This window comes from Lithobates pipiens, unplaced genomic scaffold (assembly GCF_037356315.1).
Source record: "Lithobates pipiens isolate NorthernLeopardFrog02 unplaced genomic scaffold, aLitPip1_a1.2 Scaffold_19, whole genome shotgun sequence".
Lineage (NCBI taxonomy): Eukaryota > Metazoa > Chordata > Amphibia > Anura > Ranidae > Lithobates > Lithobates pipiens.
This window is the reverse complement of record NW_027507764.1, coordinates 151,768,267-151,788,296: the sequence shown is the minus strand read 5'-3', so window position 1 is coordinate 151,788,296 and position 20,030 is coordinate 151,768,267. Positions and strand designations below refer to the sequence as shown.

Genomic DNA, 20,030 nt, shown 5'->3' with positions numbered 1-20,030 from the left:
GGGTCCCTGGCCAGCCAGTGGATGTGCCAGCTGGCCTCCCAGTGGGAAGGGAGAGCCTGAGTGAGCCGCGGAAGGTAGCGGGGTGTCCCCTCCTGTTACTTGGGATAACATCGGTTGGTATCCCAAGAAAGCCAACCACGACTCTAAAAAAGGGTACCAGGGTGATGCGTGCAGCTGCATGCTTCACCCCAGTACAACCCCTTCAAGCCAAAGGCTGCATATTTGCGTTAGGTCGGTGTGAAGGGGTTAATAAACCATTTCGCTAATATCTCCGGACATAAAATTGCAACTACCACCATTTTATTCTTAAGGGTCTCTGCTTCAAGAAAATGTCTGAAGTTTGGTGGTTTACCTAACCTTCAGGCCTAAAATGCGCATTTTATCCAATGTGAAAATGGCTCTGGCAGGGAAACGGTTAAAGAACTTCATTATGATTGAAAACACATCATTGTTTTTCATTTTGGATAGAAATAATGATGAGTCAGAACCACTGCTGGGTTTTTACTGGTAGAGAGATTTTCACTTACTACCTCTCCTGATGACAGGAATAACCAAATACAAAATGAAATGAAATCAAGGGCACAGATACACATTTAAAATCTTCCCCTGCCCTACTAAAAAAAATAATGTTTATTTTTGTTTGCTTCTCTAACTGCCTGGATGGTAAAACCACATTATATACAAAAGTAGGAAAACAATTTTTGGCTTGACATATACTTTAGATCTTAAACCAGGAGAAGTAAGGCATTGTGCACATGAGCCCAGTGACCCCTGGGCATGGAAAAACGTTTAAGGCCTGGTTCACACCTATGCATTTTTTATTGCGTTTTCAGTTTTGCATAAACACACTACAGTCCATTTAACATGGTTTCCTATGTGTCACGTTCATATTTGTGCGTTTTATGGAAAGGGCCAGGGACCTTTTTCTGGTTTTTGTTCCATAGACTTCAATGGATCAAAAACGTGTATTGAAAAATGAAAAACGCACCTAGAATATGCAAACTGAAACCTGCACAGGTGTGAACCAGGCCTAAATCAGGCTCCCTCTTTTCACTGTCACCTGCCATAACAAATTAATTGTATCCTGCAGTGCACACATGTAATCATTAGAGATCACAAACTGCTGGCAGATAGATAGCGTACAACATATTTTTCCAGACCACATATAAGAAAAAATATAACAGGGATTCTCCAAGCTCTGCATGTTACTTTCCATGGCAGACTGTCTTGAATCTCATGTAATAGGGGGATGGGAATTGGGAACAGCTGCTCCCAATTTGACATCAATATGGGTACAAGTCATGAATGCAGACAGTATGTGGCCACTGTGTCCCAATGGCCATGAATGGGACTGCTTGCACATGGATGCATTGAAGACCTGCACATCACATGCAGACAAACATGGACCTCACACAGGTACTCCCCGTGTGAACAAGGCTTTAAGCTTATTTGATACCTGGCCAATCAGCAGGCTTGGGAGGCCTGCTGTGCATGTTGAGAGAGATTTTAAATATCTGAGGCACTTCCTGGCACATGATCTCCCTCCATGGTTTCAGTCTGAGAAGACATTAGCATAAAATCTGTCTCCCCTCCTGGTGGGGCTCTTTGAAAATATTGGCTTCAAGGGCTTCGAGAATGGAAGTTACAGAGGTCCCTGTAATGGAGGTGGTGAGACACCTCGGGTTGGGAATAAACTCTGGGACCTTGACAGTGCTGTCCTACCTTGAACTTCAAGTCTAAGTTATCAAATGAACCTCAGTTGTTAAGGAACCATCCTAACAAATCATTGTCCAGCCAATATAGTCCAGTGAAAGTAGGACCACAAAAGCTAGGGAGACAAGCAAGAAGAGGAAACATGCAGGTATCCTTTGTTCCCTTCAGCCCCCTTCCCATTTCTTCAAGGACATGCAATAAATCCTCAAAACCCAAAGCTAAGTGAATGGTACTCATCATTTTAACTAACCCGAGGATAAGAAGTTTACCCGAAGGAATGTGTCTGGGACATTTATCACTAAGTAAATGGGTCTAGGACACTCAAAATGTAGCTGCTGGGAAACTAAAAAGTCATATTCATCTAAAATGTGTCTGCTTGCTTCACAATAGTGCTACCTTATGAATATGTAAATAGATAAGCCCAGGTTCACGCTGTTCTGACATGAAAGTCATGCAACTTCCACTCCGACTTCGATCTGACCTAATGTGACTTTTTACACTCTATGGTATTGAAGTCGTATAAAATTCGGACCAAAGTAGTGCAGGAACCTTTACTAAAGTCGGACAGACTTGTGTAGCATTAGTTAAGACAGTTCTCATAAGGAAACATTGAATTTCACACGTCATCCGACTTACGCTCTCACAAGTCAGATCCCATGTCACACCAGTGTGAACATGGCCTTAATGTACATATTCTGAGCGTGGTTGCTGAACTCCAATCAGAAAGATAAGTACACGTTAGAAATAAACACAGGAACTGTTTTACCTGCCTAAAGATTTGTTTTTCTGTACAACTAGTATTGCAATTTACACAGTCCTGCCAGACAACACATGTAGGTTGGTGACTTGGCTTTTACTTCTGCAATTAAGCAATACAACTTGGCCATCTCCCTACCCCAAGTCTGTGATTAGACAGTAAAGGAGCAGCAGCACATTGAGGTTATCCCTCTGCTCTCACCTCTTGTTAGCATATTCTTTGTCAGCATTATGCATGCTGCAGAGTTTGACTGACTCCTCGTGTTTCCTCTTTCTCCTAGTCTGAGTGCTGCTCTGCAGGGCATTACAAGAACACACTAAAGCGAATCTAAGTACTAAAAACTATTTTGGTTTAAAATATCATTATTGCATTTATTTTTATATATATACATAGATTTATTCATATTTTTTGAACAATACCATAGACTCCATCTATGGTATGAGATTTAACTCCATGCGTGTTTTCTTTAAGCTTCTGATAAACCCTTTAAAGCCCAACTGAAACTTCCATATTGATTACTGTAATGCATTGTGTTGCAGCAAAGGTTAGAATACTCTGAGCCAGCAGCACGCTTGAGAGTTGGATGGCTGCTCAACCCAGAATGCAGCCCGGGGTCTATAGCAGTCTGACACATCCCCTTTCTAGTGCTCCAGTCAACAGCGCTCATCCTTCCTGCTTTAGGCATTAAGATGAAAACCAACTTATAAATGGCTACAGGGCATCGGTCTACAGTAAACTGCAAAGATTTAGATATGCAACTGGCTAAATTACATCAATACACAAAGAACACAGAAAGTTCTTAAAAACATACTTGCTTTTTCTTCATATTGCAAATACCTGATAAAATATATTTCTATTCTAGATGGCCACATTTTTCATATCTAAATATGGCATACTGGGAACGGTGTCCTGTGCATTGCATTAAATTGCATTTTTTTTTTTTTGATTTTTTTGTAATTTTTAATATTTTTTTTTTCAGGGTGGCCCTCCACTTTAACTCAATTTATTTGAGCGTTAATGTGTGTTGCATTAATGTAGCCCACTGAATCCTTCTATACAGGTTTAAATTCTAAAACCTATTGTATTTTAAACATGTAATAAAATGTAACAGTTCACTCACATTAGCTGTTCTTTTCATATGTCAGCATATTTATTTCCTAACTACAACACTCACTAGCAGTAAAATGTCAATATTATGGTTTCACACCTCACACAACACTGTCACAAGTACTCCACCGCATGGGGCTCCTGTGTAAATAGCATCACATTACAGTGACCTCAAAGACAACACTACATCAGTTCTAAAGCACACTTCCAGAGTAGCTGTCTGTAGTATTTACCACTGATTGATTGTTGTATCTCGGAATATATAGAGTCCTGCTCCGTTCTGTCACAATGAGGGGGTTATTTACTAATGCTGGAGAGTGTAAAACCTGGTAGAGCTCTGCATAGAAACCAATCAGCTTCCAGGTTTTATTGCCAAATCTTAATTGAACAAGCTGAATTTAGAAGCTGATTGGCTGCTATGCACAGCTGTATCAGATTCTGAGTGCACCAGTTTTAGTAAATCTCCCCCAGATGTCTCAGTGTACAATATATCCAGTGAGATGTATATGATTGGATTGTACAGACTTCCCCCAGCGTACTGTGTGAACAATAATAGTTTACGGGTAAGCTCAGGTTCGGATGTGTTCGGATCCTAAGTCAAACCCTCCTGAGCTATCCCACCAGGAAGCTCTTGCTGTATAGAGCCAATCATGAGCAGCAAAGACATTTCCTCCCTGCATGTATACAAGAGACGTGATGTATACGTATGGCTGTGGGGGCGGGGAATTCCTCGGCTGCTTATTATTTGCCCTGTACAGTGACAAGTTCTTGGTGGGATAGCTGCGGTGGCATTGGACTAGGACCTGAACTCATCTGCCCTGGTGACAGCAGTGTAGGACTGTGCCAAGGCAGCAGATGTTGTGTCAGCAGTCTTGTAATGTTGGATGTTGTTGTGTCCGTGTTAGGCTATGACATGTGCCAGCAGTGTTGTATCGATGGGTGTGTAGTTGTTAATGTGATACCATGTAGTGTCATCAGTCTTGTAGTGCTGGGTGTTTTGTGCCAGTGTTACATCTAGTACACAAAATAAAAAAAAATCTGACGAAAAAATGTTTTTGCAGTGATCGTACGATAATCTCATCCTTAGTTTCGAGAGCCGATTATGATTATGACAGTTCATAGGAAATTATCCGAAGGGACAAGTACAAAAAAATAATTCTCTTATGATACCAAAGCGAACGATCGATTTTCGTTTAATCAGTACAGTATACATTCCAAACAAAATCAGGTGACCAAGACCGCGCACATACACAATACAACACATTACATCACTTCCAAAGTTCCATTCTGTCGTGCGAGAATTTTGGTAACTTAAAGAGGAGCTCCAGGCTCCTGCAGGAAAAAAAAATGAAAAGTCAGCAGCTACAATTACTGTAGCTGCTGACTTTTACTATTAGGGCACTTAGGCCCCTTTAACCACTTTAAGAACCGGCCTCTTTTTTAGATGTGGTGTTTACAAGTTAAAGACTTTTTTTTTGCTAGAAAATTACTTAGAAGCCCCAAACATTATACAATTTTTTTTCTAACATCCTAGAGAATAAAATAGCGGTAGTTGCAATACTTTCTGTCACACCGTATTTGCGCAATAGTCTTACAAGCGCATTTAAAAAAAAAAATCTACTTTTTTGAATTAAAAAATAAGATAACAGTAAAGCTAGCCCAATTGTTTTTATATTGTTATGCTGAGTAAATTGATACCCAACATGTCACGCTTCAAAATTGTGCCCACTCGTGGAATGGCGAGAAACTTTTACCCTTAAAAATCTCCATAGGCCACATTTAAAAAATTCTACCGGTTGCATGTTTTGCGCTGCAGAGAAGATCCAGGGCTAGAATTATTGCTCTCACTCTACTGATCACGGCGATACCTCACATGTGTGGTTTGAACAATGTTTTCATATGCGGGCGCTACTCACATATGCGTTCGCTTCTGCACGCATGCTCGGCGGGACGGGGCACATTTAAAAAAAAAAAATTCTTATTTATTTTACCTTTTACTTTTTATTTTTACACTGTTTAAAAAATAAAATAAAAGTGTCACCTTATTTCGTATTACAAGGAATGTAAACATCAGTTGTAATAGAAAAAAAGCATGACAGGGCCTCTTAAATATGAGATCTGGGGCCAAAAAGACCTCACATCTCATATTTACACTAAAATGCAATAACAAAAAATTGTCATTTAAAAAAAATTAAAAAAATAAATTGGTCTTTTAAGAGCTATGGGCGAAAGTGGCGTTTTGATATCGCTTCCGCCCTGAAGTGTCATGGAGTCTTCCCCTCACTCATCTCCATGTCAGCCCAGGGGACAGACACGATCGCCACCGCCGCTGCCGACGGCTCCGGTAAGCAACGGAGGGCACTGTATCGCAGCGGGGGGGAGGGCCCTCTTCCGCCACCGATAAAAGTGATCTTGCGGCGAATCCACTGCAGAGACCACTTTTATCTTGTAGCCGACCGCCAGCTGAACACAGCCATAACAACGATATCCATCCCCAAAGTAGAGACGTACATCGGCGTGCCGGTGGTCGGCAAGTGGTTAACACTTGTGCGACTTGGGACTGCAAAGTCGCATGATAAGTCGTTCCCCATGATTTCCAATGATAACCATTCATATATGAGCGACTTCAAGTCCTGCTGACTTCAAAGTAGTCCCTGTACTACTTTGGTCCAACTTTCAGTTAAAGTCCATAGACCTCAAGTTTACACAGGCATTCCCTGAAATTGACACGTCAAAACCGTGACCGCAAAATTGCGGTAAAATCACGCTACATTTAAGTCGTGGCATTGTGAAAGCAGCTTTACCTGTTCAGGAATCCAGCAGTGTCTTCACCCAAGACGATATTTCAATCGGCTATCGGGTGCTGCCGCCATCTTTACTAAGGGGAAACCGTCAGTGAAGCTTTGAGGCTTCACAGTTGGGCGATACACGCTGCACTCTGTGAATGGACCAGCTGCGGGGGGAAGGAGAGGGGCTGAACTTCGAACTCAACTGGAAGTGGGAGCGGGTACTGTCAAAACCAAGTACCCGCTCCATTGCGAAAAGTGGCACATGTGGCAGCGGAGAGGGGGAGGAGGCAGACAAGCAGAACTTCCCCTTTTTTGATGGAGCTCTGCCTAAGGTAACCTCCTTATTTTGGATAGGAGACTAGCATACAAAAAAAAACAAAAAAACAGACAATCATTCGTCCAATAGTCTCATCATGTGTCCGAGGCTTTACACTATGACATATGTCAGCAGTCTTGTAGGGCTGGGTGTATTGTGGCAGTGTAAAGCTGGCCATAGATGAGTAAAAAAAAAAAAAAAAAATGAAAAAAAAAATTTGAAATGTTCTTTTGATGGCCCAATCATTATATTGGAAACTTTCCAGCGACTTTCAACAATTTTTCGGTTGTTTTTAACATTAAACATTGTTTTTCTTTCCTTTCGGTTTTTACTACTACCTCTATTGCTCATGCACATTTCTGTTCATTTTTTATTTAATTTTTTTGAACGACTGACCCACAAAAAATTTGAAAATCGTTTGTTTAAAAATAAAATTTCCAATTTAAGTGTTCATTTATTAATTTTTGATCTTGAAATGAAAATCCACTATCACAATGAGGACACTAACCATATGAAAATCAAACTATTAGTCTAGTGTTGGCCAATGGCTGCGAGCGCCAATCGGTGTGTTCTGGTGGTGGCGGAACACAATAGCACAACGGGGAAGATCACTGTACTAACATCGCGATCTGTCCGTTTATTTCATTCAGCCCACTGGGTTAAAGGAAGAAAGAAACGTATAGTGTGTACCAGGCTTTATTTACACTATGCCATGCTGTGTCAGCAGGCTTGTAGTGCTGGGTGGTGTTGTGTTACACTCGACATGTTATGTCAGCAAGCTTGTATTGCTGGGTGTGTTGTTGTTGTCAATGTTATAACATGTTATGTCAGCAGTCTCTTGTAGTGCTGGGTGTCAGTGTTACACTAGAATGTGTTGTGTCAGCAGTCTTGTATGTTGTTGTTTCGGTATGACAGTACAGTGTCTTGTGTCAGCAGTCTTGTATTGCTGAGTGTGTTGTTGTTGTCAAAATTATAACACGTTATGTTGGCAGTCTCTTGTTGTGTTATACTATGTGGTGTCTGCAGTCTCTTGTGGTGCTGTGTGTTGTTGTGTCAGTGTTAGATGATAACATGTTGTGTCAGCAGTCTTACAGTGCTGGGTGTGTGTTGTGTTACACTGGGACATGCTGTGTCAGCAGTCTTGTATGTTGTTGTAGTGTCAGTGTTGCACAGTGTGGTGTTGTAGTGTTGTACAGTCAGTGTGGTGTTGTAGTGTCAGTGTTGCACAGTGTGGTGTTGTACTGTTGCACAGTGTGGTGTTGTAGTGTTGCACGGTGTGGTGTTGTAGTGTCTGTGTTGCAGAGTGTGGTGTTGTAGTGTGCGGTGTTGTAGTGTCAGTGTTGCACAGTGTGGAGGTGAAGTTGTCTCTCTCTCTCACACACACACAGACCGCCGTGCCCGGTGTGATTACCTTACAGGCGGAGTACACTCCGAGTTTCTCCAGTTTCTTGGCCCGGGGAGCGGAGCGGAGTTGCCCCTTCTTGGCAGCGATTCTGATCGGCGCTGCACCTCCCCCGGCCGGGCTCTCCGCTCCCCTTCCTCCTCCACCGGCCGGAGAGCCCTGAGCTGCCACCGCGGAGACTCCCTCTGCCTCCGACATGGCACTGGAGCCTGCCCGGGGAGGAGAATGCCCCCCCTCCCCCCCTCCGGTGTACAGATCCCTGGGCGAGGTGACGAGATGTACAGCCGCTCCCCCAGCAGGGAGGCCGCCGCTCATCACCGCCTCCTCCTCCTCCTTCTTCTTCTTCCCAGTCCTTCCCTTCTACTGTCCACTCCATCCCTCCTCCTCATCATCATGTCTTCCCTCATCTGTACACCGTCCTCATGTCAGAGGGACTCACTGTACGTGTACACCGTCCTCGTCACTGCTACAATCATCACCTACATCATTCCTCCACAATACTCCTCATACATGGCTAGGAATGTCCACAATTGTAAATACATGGCACTCAGTTCACCTCATATCGCTGTATATTCACACTATATATATATATATATATATATATATATATATATATATATATATATATATATATATATATATATATATATATATATTACATATCACTACCTCACGTATCCCTGTATACAGTATATATGTCATTACACCACGAATCCCTTTATACAGTATATATACACACCTCACATATCCCTGTATACAGTATAGATGTCATTACCTCACGTATCCCTGTATACAGTATATATACAGACCTCACATATCCCTGTATACAGTATATATGTCATTACATCACGTATCCCTGTATACAGTATATATACACACTTCACATGTCCCTGTATACAGTATATATTTCATTACCTCACATATCCCTGTATACAGTATATATGTCATTACATCACATATCTGTGTATACAGTATATATGTCATTAGCTCACGTATCCCTGTATAGAGTATATATGTCATTACCTCACATATCCCTGTATACAGTATATATACACCTCACATTTACCCTTTATACAGTATATATACACCTTGCATATCCCTGTATACAGTATATATACACACCTCACATATCCCTGTATAGGGTATAGATACACCTCACATATCCTTGTATACAGTATATATATATACACACCTCACATATCCCTGTATACAGTATATATACACCTCACATATCCCTGTATACTGTATATATATATATATATATATATATATATATATATATATATATATATATACCTTGCATATCCCTGTATACAGTATATATATACCTCACATATCCCTGTATATATATATATATATATATATATATATATATACACATACATACACCTCACATATCCCTGTATACAGTATATATGTCATTACCTCACATATCCCTATATACAGTATATATATATATATATATATATATATATATATATATATATATATATATATATATATATATATATATATTAGAGCTGCACGATTAATCTTTAAAAATTGTTATCGGAATTTTTTTCCCCTTGCAATCTTGAAAATAGTATTTCCCGATTCTTTCCATGCAGATAATTCTCTCTGCTCTGCTAAAGCTGACAGCCCTCAAAAGAAAGGAAAAGAAAAACCGGGCAGTCTGCCAAGAATCAAGAACATTCTTTAGCAGTGAAACTTAAGTATAAACATTGTAACTATTTGTCCTTTAGATCAAAGGAATACACTTTGGTATGAAAATGAGGGAAGTTTAACCACTTAAACACTAAACCCTTTCCTGACATTTGTTGGTTTCAAGTTAAAATCATTTTTTTTTTTTTGCTAGAAAATTACTTAGAACCCCTAAACATTATATATATATATATATATATATATATATATATATATATATATATATATATATATATATATATATATTAGCAGAGACCCTAGAGAATAAAATGGTGGTTGTTGCAATATTTTATGTCACACTGTATTTGCGCAGCAGTCGTTCAAATGCAATTTAATAATAAAAAGAAGATTTGAAACAAATGCAATTTTTTGGGAAAAAATTACACTTTAATGAATTAATGAGTTAAAAAATAAACTAACCAGTAAAGTTATGTCCTGTGGTCTGATGAGACCAAGGTAAACTTATTTGGTTCAGATGGTGTCAAGCATGTGTGGTGGCAACCAGGTGAGGAGTACAAAGACAAGTGTGTCTTGCCTACAGTCAAGCATGATGGTGGGAGTGTCATGGTCTGGGGCTGCATGAGTGCTTCTGCCACTGGGAAGCTACAGTTCATTGAGGGAACCATGAATGCCAACATGTACTGTGACATACTGAAGCAGAGCATGATCCCCTCCTCTCAGAGACTGGGCCGCAGGGCAGTATTCCAACATGATACTGACCCCAAACACACCTCCAAGATGACTACCGCCTTGCTAAAGAAGCTTTGGATAAAGGTGATGGACTGGCCAAGCATGTCTCCAGACCTAAACCCTATTGAGCATCTGTGGGGCATCCTTAAAGGGAAGGTGGAGGAGCACATCACCAGCTCCGTAATGTCATCATGGAGGAGTAGAAGAGGACTCCAGTGGCAACCTGTGAAGCTCTGGTGAACTCCATGCCCAAGAGGGTTAAGACAGTGATGGAAAATAATGGTGGACACACAAAATATGGACTCTCTAAATATTTTATTATATCTTTTCATGTGACACCACTGAAGAAATTTGGAAATCTTTACTTAGGGGTGCACTCATTTTTGTTTCCAGCAATTTAGACATTATTGGCTGTGTGTTGAGTTATTTTGAGGGGACATCAAATTTACACCGTTATACAAGCTGTACACTAACTACTTTACATGTAGCAAAGTGTCATTTCTTCAGTGTTGTCACATGAAAAGATATAATCAAATATTTACGAAAATGAGCGGTGTACTCACATTTGTGAGATACTGTGTGTGTGTATATATATATATATATATATATATATATATATATATATATATGTACATACATACATTTTTTTGTGGCTCGCTATTTTCATGTTACTGCACCTTTGGGACGTACTTGGGTTGCCACACAGGCTTTCAGCCAGAAACACATGCCTTTCCAGAAGATTCTATGGCCAGTAGTAGGGATGAGCTTCGTGTTCGAGTCGAACATACGTTCGACTCGAACATCGGCTGTTCGTACGTTCGGCGAAGTCCAAACATTTTGGTCCGTTCGCGCCAAATTCGTGTGGCGCTCACGGCCCACAATGCACTGCGATGGCAGTGCATTGCTGGCTCATGCGGGGTCACAGTGCATGCTTGGCCAATCGCAGCGCCAGCAGCGAGGAGAGCCATGATTGGCCACAGGCAGGATGCCTGTGGCCAATCATAGCTCAGGCTGTGTAGTGCACGCCCCACACTATATAAGGCCGCCAGCGCGGCGGCCTTGTGTAGTGTGTTGGCGTCTGAAGCAGTGGGTGTTCTGTGTACCTTCAACACAGTACACACCGATCGTTTTCGGCCGATTTTCGATCTTGCTGTTGTGTAGTGGTTGTTGTCTGCGTGCCCTGACCGCAGTATACACCGCTATATTCACCTCACCTATATAGCTAGTGATCTATCATTTATAATAGAGCTTGCAGTCAGTAGTGATAGGAGCTAGTGCGTGCTGTCTGCGTGCTCTGTACCCAGTACATACCGCTATATCCACCTACATAGCTCTTCTCTATTTGAGCCCACTTGCCATCTGCAGGAGTTATTGGAAGTTGTGTGTGCCTCCAGCACAGCACAGTATACATCTGTATATACCCCTTTATCTCTGGTGTTCTATAATAAAGGCATCTGCAGGAGTTAGTGGGTGTTGTGTGCCTCTAGCACAATATACACTACCCAACTGCTTTTTTACCCAACTCCCTTCAGGCCATTACCATGTTTGGAAGGCCAGCAAGGAGAGGCAGACAGGCGCGAGCCGATAAAAGAGGGCAAGCAGGCTCTGTGTCTAGAGACAACAGTGCTGGTCGTGGACGCGGTGCATTGTCATCAGCACGTGGCCATGGGACACGCTTGTCCTTCTTTTCGGCAGCTGGACATGTTGAGCCGCAACATGCCAACGACTTGGTAGAGTGGATGACCAAGCCCTCTTCATCCTCCTCATCCTCTCTCACCCAGTCTCAGGGTACTAGCAAAGCAGCTGCCAACGCATCGTCTTCCCTCCTCTCAATGTCATCATCAGTGACTCCTTCCCTAGACCCACCACGTCCTCCTGAGGAGTCTCCTGAACTCTTTGAGCACAGTGTTGGGTACATGCTCCAGGAGGATGCCCAGTGTTTTGTGGGCTCTGATGATGACACTCAGCTAGAGGAAGGCAGTAGCGTGAGCGCAGAGAGAGGGGATGCTCAAGAAGGACAGCAATCTGGCAGTCATGTTCCACAAGCTGCAGCATACTGCCAGGTTTGCTACAGAGATGAAGAGGGAGGGGATGATGAGGGCACTGACTCCACGTGGGTGCCTGGAAGGAGAGAGGAGGAGGAGGAGGAGGAGGAGGCACATGTCCAACGAGGCAGGATGCCCTCCGGGGGCCAGCTTAGGGGCAGCACACCGACTGAATCACACCGCAGAGCTCCGCCTGTGCAGGGCGCTGCCTCTGCGCGTTATTCTAAAAGTACTTTGGTGTGGGCCTTTTTTGAGACGAGTGCATCAGATCGCACCGCTGCTATTTGCAACATATGTCTCAAGCGTATCTCGCGTGGCCAAAACATCAGCCGCTTGGGCACCACATGCTTGACCAGACATATGTTGACCTGCCATGCAGCTCGTTGGCAAGCGTACCTCAAAGACCCACACCAAAGAACAAAGCGGACCTCTCCTTGCTCCTCATCAGCTGGCATCTCCAACCCCACTAGACCTTCAGTCCTCTCTGAAACCTGCTCTGAGAGGAATGAAGGTGTAGAATTAGGTGTGTCACATCCAAGTGCTTCCGGGAACTCTGCTAGCGGTACACCCACGTCCGATTATAGCAGGCCAATGTCCCTGCCCCAGCTGCTGGATCGGCGAAAGAAGTTCACTCCCAGCCATCCACATGCCCAGCGGTTGAATGCTAGCTTGGCTAAATTGCTAGCACTTTAACTGCTGCCTTTTCAGTTGGTAGACTCGGCCCCCTTCCATGAGTTTGTACAATGTGCGGTTCCTCCGTGGCAGGTCCCCAAGCGCCACTTTTTCTCACGGAAGGCGATTCCGGCTCTCTACCGGCATGTGGAAGGCAATGTCCTTGCCTCGCTGGACAGGGCGGTCAGCGGTAAGGTGCATATTACCGCTGACTCATGGTCCAGCAGGCATGGATAGGGACGTTACCTGTCTTTCACGGCCCATTGGGTCACTCTTCTGGCAGCTGGGAAGGATGCAGGACAAGGTGCAGTAGTGTTGGAGGTTGTTCCGCCACCACGCCTCCAAAATGCTACTATTGGTTGTGACACACCTCTCTCCTCCACCCCCTCCTCTTCTTCTTCCTCCATGGCCTCTTCCAGTGCTCTGTCCTCAGAACCAGCGGTGCTTCGTAGGCGTTCCAGGGGCTACACAAGTACGCAGGCAAAACGATGCCATGCCGTGCTTGCGCTGGTTTGTTTGGGGGACAGGAGCCACACTGGGGCGGATGTTTTGTCAGCTCTGCAGGGGCAGGCCGAGAGGTGGTTGACGCCACGCCAGCTTAAGCCAGGAATGGTGGTTTGTAAAAATGGCACCAACCTCCTCTCCGCCCTCCGACAGGGACAACTGACCCATGTGCCCTGTGTAGCTCACGTCCTTAACCTGGTGGTGCAGCGGTTCTTGGGCAGGTACCCCGGCTTACAGGATGTCCTGAAGCAGGCCAGGAAAGTCTGTGTGCATTTCCGCCGATCATTTAATGCCTGTGCTCGGCTGGCTGAGCTCCAAAAGGAGTTGAACCTGCCCAAGAACCGCCTTATATGTGACATGCCCACCAGATGGAACTCAACGTTGGCCATGCTGCAGCGGCTGCACACGCAGCAGAGGGCAATCAATGAGTACCTGTGCGACTACGGCACCAGGACAGGGTCAGGGGAGCTCGGTTTTTTCTCACCACGCCAGTGGGGCATGATCAGGGATGCATGCACTGTCCTGTCACCGTTTGAGGAGGCCACAAGGATGGTGAGCAGTGACAGTGCATGCATCAGTGACACTGTACCTCTTGTCCACCTCTTGGAGCATACGCTGCGTGGAATAATGGACAGGGCACTTGAGGCAGAACAGAGGCAGGAAGAGGAGGACTTCCTTGCCTCTCAAGGCCCCCTTTATCCAGACAGTGTTCCTGCTGTGCCACCCATCACACAGGAAGAGGATGAGGAGGAGGAAGAAGAGGAGGAGGATGATTGTGTCAGCATGGAGGTGGAGGCTGGCACTCAGCATCAGCATCAGCAGCAGCAGTCTTGTAGGGAGGATTTACAGTCCCAAGAAACACGTGGACTTGTACGTGGCTGGGAGGAGGTAGCTGCGGATCATGTTGTCCTTAGTGACCCAGAGGACTCCGGACCGAATGCCTCAGCTAACCTACGCTGCATGGCCTCCCTGATCCTGCAAAGCCTGCGGAAGGATCCTCGTATTCTTCGGATCAAGGAGAGGGACCATTACTGGCTGGCCACTCTCCTTGATCCACGGTACAAGGGTAAGGTTGCCGACCTTATCTTGCCATCGCAGAGGGAGCAGAGGATGAGACATCTCCGGGAGGCCTTGCAGAAAGGTCTGTGCAACGCGTTCCCAGAGACTGGGAGGTTACAAACTCCTGGTCCTGGACAACGTGTTGCTGAGGCATCGGTCAGAAGGAGCGGTGGAGAAGGTGGCCGTCTGACTGATGCTTTCAGACAATTTTTTAGTCCGCAGCCCCAAGGTATGATCGGTTCCAGCACCCATCGCCAGCGTCTGATTTACATGGTGCAGGAATACCTAGGGGCAAGGTCAGACTTGGACACCTTTCCCACCAAAAATCCTCTGGCTTACTGGGTCTTGAGGATGGATCACTGGCCAGAGCTTGCACAGTATGCAATTGAGCTACTGGCCTGTCCTGCATCCAGCGTTCTTTCGGAACGCACCTTCAGTGCTGCTGGTGGCTTTGTTACCAATCACAGGGTGCGCCTGTCCACCGAATCAGTTGATCGACTGACCTTCATCAAGATAAATCAGTCTTGGATCGCCCACAGCTACCAAGCACCTGAAGCTGATGTAACAGAATAATTTTTTTTTAAATATCACATCCCTTCAAGACTGCCTATGTTGATGCTGTGTGACTGTCCTGTTATGTTGATTGTCTATCCTCTTCCTCCTCCGCTGATATGTTGGAAGAACATTTCTGGTTCTGGTTGATGCCATCAGCCCAATTTTTCTGCCCCCGTTTAACAGGGGCGTTTAAGTACAATTTTTGATGCAATGCTTTGCAGCAGGGCTAATTCCTGCAATAAAACTAGAGTATATGGAAGAGGTTGCAGTGTGGTGGCACCAGCATCAGTGCCTAAGGCCCAATTTTTCTGCCCCTGTTTAACAGGGGCGTTTAATTACAATTTTTGATGCAATGCTTTGCAGCAGGGCTAATTCCTGCAATAAAACTAGAGTATATGGAAGAGGTTGCAGTGTGGTGGCACCAGCACCAGTGCCTAAGGCCCAATTTGTATGCCCCTGTTTAACAGGTGCGTTTAATTACAATTTTTGATGCAATGCTTTGCAGCAGGGCTAATTCCTACAATAAAACTAGAGTATATGGAAGAGGTTGCAGTGTGGTGGCACCAGCACCAGTGCCTAAGGCCCAATTTTTCTGCCCCTGTTTAACAGGGGCATTTAATTACAATTTTTGATGCAATGCTTTGCAGCAGGGCTAATTCCTGCAATAAAACTAGAGTATATGGCAGAGGTTGCAGTGTGGTGGCACCAGCACCAGTGCCTAAGGCCCAATTTTTCTGCCCCTGTTTAACAGGGGCGTTTAAGTACAATTTTTGATGCAATGCTTTGCAGCAGGGCTAATTCCTGCAATAAAACTAGAGTATATGGGAGAGGTTGCAGTGTAGTGGCACCAGCAGCAGTGCCTAAGGCCAAATTTTTCTGCCCCTGTTTAACAGGGACATGTAATTACAATTCTTGATATAATATTTCACAGGAGGGCCCCTTCCTGTGCCCACCCAGAGTAACGGTGAGGACTTATAGTGTTGTGGCACCAGCACCACAACCACCAAAGGTCAATTTTTCTACCACTGTTCAACAATGGCATGTAATTACAATTCTTGATATAATCGTTCACAGCAGGGCGCTCCAGCGCCCACCAAGAGTCACTTTGAGGGCTTACAATGTTGTGGCAAAACCAACACCTTGTTCCGCCATTTCTGCAGAGCATATAGGGCAGGCCCCTACTTTCAAACATCCAATTTACAAACATCTCCTACTTGCAAACGGAAGGAGACAACAGCAAGTGAGATGAAAAAAGATGGACGACAAAACAAATTATACAGGGGTGATAACCCTTCCCTATGTTTTCCAAAAAGCTTAAAAATAATTTTTTTGACTGGAGCTACACTTTAAAAATGTACCAGTTGAAAATTACAAACAGATTCAACTTAACACAACAAACCTACACAGTCCCTGTCTTGTTTGCACCGCCTGTATACTGCTGTTCTGAGTATATAGGGCCTGGGGGCCACACGCATTTCCTTTTTTTAATATGGGTACAGGGTTCCCCTTAATATGTGTACAAGACCCAAATAGGCTGGTAATGGGCAGGGAGGGCTACCCATGCCATTTTTCTCAATGATTTTCAACCATATTGCAGGAACCAGATATAACATTAAAACCGCAAGCAGTTTTAAATGGTGTTATTTCCGTTTAATGTCATTTTGTGCAGGGACTGTTCTAAACACGGGAAACACGTGGCACTTCACAGGCATACTACAGACACCCCCCAGGCACCATATTTAAAGGAATATTTCACTTTTTTTTTCACTTTAATCGTAATTAAAATCAGTGCTCCCGCCAAAACGGCCATTTTTAAAAACATTTTAGGCATTGACCCATGTCCCCTGGGGCAGGAGCCAGGTCCCCAAACCCTTTTTAGGACAGTATCTTGCATATTAGCCGTTAAAATTAGCACTTTTAATTTCAAACGTTCGAGTCCCATAGACTTCAATGAGTTCTAAAGTTCGTTCGAATTTGGGGTCCGTTCGAAAGTTCACCCCGGGGGGGTGTTCGGCTCATCCCTAGCCAGTAGTATATAAGCAGTTGACCAGGATCAACTTGGCAAGCTACCCTCCCTCCCACCCTTGTTGCAGGCACTTTATGTGGTTTTGTCACCCTTGTATCAAGATGGGACGTTGTTGAATGAATAATTGATATTATCTCGCTCGAGTTCTGTGACTGAGCGATATGTGTTGAAGTTTCAGTTAATCCAATAAAGTTATTTGTTTTCCAATTTCAATAAACCAATAAAGGTGCCTATGGCCATTTAGTATCATATATTTTGTATGTCTGTTTATTTATTTAACAATGATTTGAGCTTTAGGGAGGAGATGTGCAGCTACAGTCCCATGATGACCTTGGACTTCAATCATTCTAGATGACTGAAGGCCAATGTCATTCTGCTCATGTGCCATAAACACTGCCAACACATTGTTGCTTTATCTTAGAATATTGGCCCTATTCATTAGGTAGCAGTGACAGTGCATACAGTCCACTTACACTGTACGTGTGTAAACATTTGAGTGCTTATATTGCTTTTGTCGCTGCTCAAAATAGAAGTGAAAACATATCCCTGTGTCCCAGAACGTGATCCCTGTGTCCCTATGACTAAGCCCAGGTGGGTGGGTTAAATGCATCAGGGTGTGTGGTTTGGTGGAGACATGTATACTGAGGCCGCTCCTTATCGTTTATTCAACTGGGCTGATTGGGAGTAGCGACAATCCTTTCCTCTTTAAACACTGGATGCAGAGATTCCTTGTTTTAGTTCAGGCTGCTAAGCATCATAGACCAAACAGGAGCTTTGTCAATGCTCTTTGAATGGGCCTACAACGCTGCTATGTTCACATCATTATATATTTTGGATCTGAATGCAAGATACTGTACTCTTATATACATTTATTTCTCACTGGTTCTGGGCAATAAACTATCTTTTCTTTTCTCTAGTTTGGTGGTCTGTACAGTTAAAAGTCTAATGCCCTGTACACACGGTCGGACTTTCCAATGAAAAAACAGACGGATTTTGGCCTACATTTGTCTAACATACACACGTTCACACAAAGTTGTCAGTAAATCAGATCGTTCTGAAAGTGGTGACGTAGAACACGTACAACGGGACTATAAATGGTCCAGTAGCCAATAGCTTTCGTCTCATAATTTATTCTGAGCATGCATGGCAGGGAGGGGATTACGCTGTGCTTCAGTATGTCACAGTACACAATGGCATTCATGGTTCCCTCAATGAACTGTAGCTCCCCAGTGCCAGCAGCACTCATGCAGCCCCAGACCATGACACTCCCACCACCATGCTTGACTGTAGGCAAGACACACTTGTCTGTGTACTCCTCACCTGGTTGCCAGCACACACGCTTGACATCATCTGAGCCAAATAAATGTATCTTGGTCTCTTCAGACCACAGGACATGGTTCCAGTAATCCATGTCCTTAGTCTTCTTGTCTTCAGCAAACTGCAGGCTTTCTTGTGCATCATCTTTAGAGGCTTCCTTCTGGGATAACAGCCATGCAGACCAATTTGATGCAGCATGCAGCGTATGGTCTAAATACTGACAGGCTGACCCCTTCAACCGCTGCAGCAATGCAGGCAGCACTCATACGTCTATTTCCCAAAGACAACCTCTGGATATAACACTTAGCACGTGCACTCAACCTCTTTGGTCGACCATTTACGAGGCCTGTTCTGAGTGGAACCTGTCCTGTTAAACTGGCTAATTTGGCCTAATTTGGACATTTTCACTTAGGGGTGTACTCAATTTTATTGTCAGCAGTTTAGACATTAATGGCTGTGTGTTGAGTTATTTGAATGGGGACAGCAAATTTACACTGTTATGCCACGTACACACGATCGCACATTCCGACACCAAAATCCATGGGATTTTTTCCGACGGATGTTGGCTCAAACTTGTCTTGCATACACACAATGTTTTTCGGAAATTCATAACGTCAAGAACGTGGTGACGTACGACGAGCCGAGAAAATTGAAGTTCAATTGTCAGTGCGGCTCTTCTGCTTGATTCCGAGCATGCGTGGAACTTTGTGTGTCGGAATTGTGTACACACGATCGGAGTTTCCGAATTTTGTTGTCGGAAAATTTGAGATCCAGATCTCAAATTTTGTATGTCGGAAATTCCGATGGAAAAGGTCAGATGGAGCCTACACATGGTTGAAATTTCTAACAAAAAGCTCCCATGGAACATTTTCCATCGGAAAAGCCGACCGTGTGTGCACGGCATTATACAAGCTGTACACTCACTACTTGTAGCAAAGTGACATTTCTTCAGTGTTGTCATATGAAAAGATATAATAAAATATTTAAAAAAATGTGAAGGGTGTACTCACCTTTGTGGGATACTGTATGTACAGTATATATATATATATATATATATATATACCCAGTATATATATATATAATATATATATATAATATACCCATATATATATTTATATTTAACAATATATTTAATTGTGCTTCCCTTTCAAAAAAAGATTCTGGAGCAGCAAGGGAAATTCATTGCTTAGTACGACTTCTAAGGTTTCTCAAAATACATAGAAATGTTTGGATCCTGTAAGGGAAGATGTGGGATTTCCTTCATTGCCTTGTGTTTCCATGCTGTGAAGCTAGGAATCTTATTAATTAAGTCATTAAGCAGTGTACATTTCAGTGTGTGTATATATAAGGCGATAACCAAGCATGTCTGTGACTAAG

General features: G+C 43.7%; 1 protein-coding gene across 4 annotated transcripts in view; it reads right to left on the bottom strand.

Annotated features, from left to right (window-relative positions):
• Positions 1–8,383, bottom strand: part of KAT2B (lysine acetyltransferase 2B) — a 116,976-nt gene extending 108,593 nt beyond the window's left edge. For 2 of the 4 annotated variants that reach the window (XR_013277547.1, XM_077491406.1), the window contains exon 1: positions 8,094–8,381. Coding sequence is in view for 3 of the 4 variants with exons in the window: in XM_077491406.1 (XP_077347532.1) it covers positions 8,094–8,282 (189 nt within the window). In the remaining variant the exon portion in view is untranslated. Of the gene's footprint in view, positions 1–8,093 lie in introns of all 4 variants that reach the window. The other 2 variants (XM_077491407.1, XM_077491408.1) reach the window with 2 other exon arrangements.
• Positions 8,384–20,030: the final 11,647 nt, after the last annotated feature.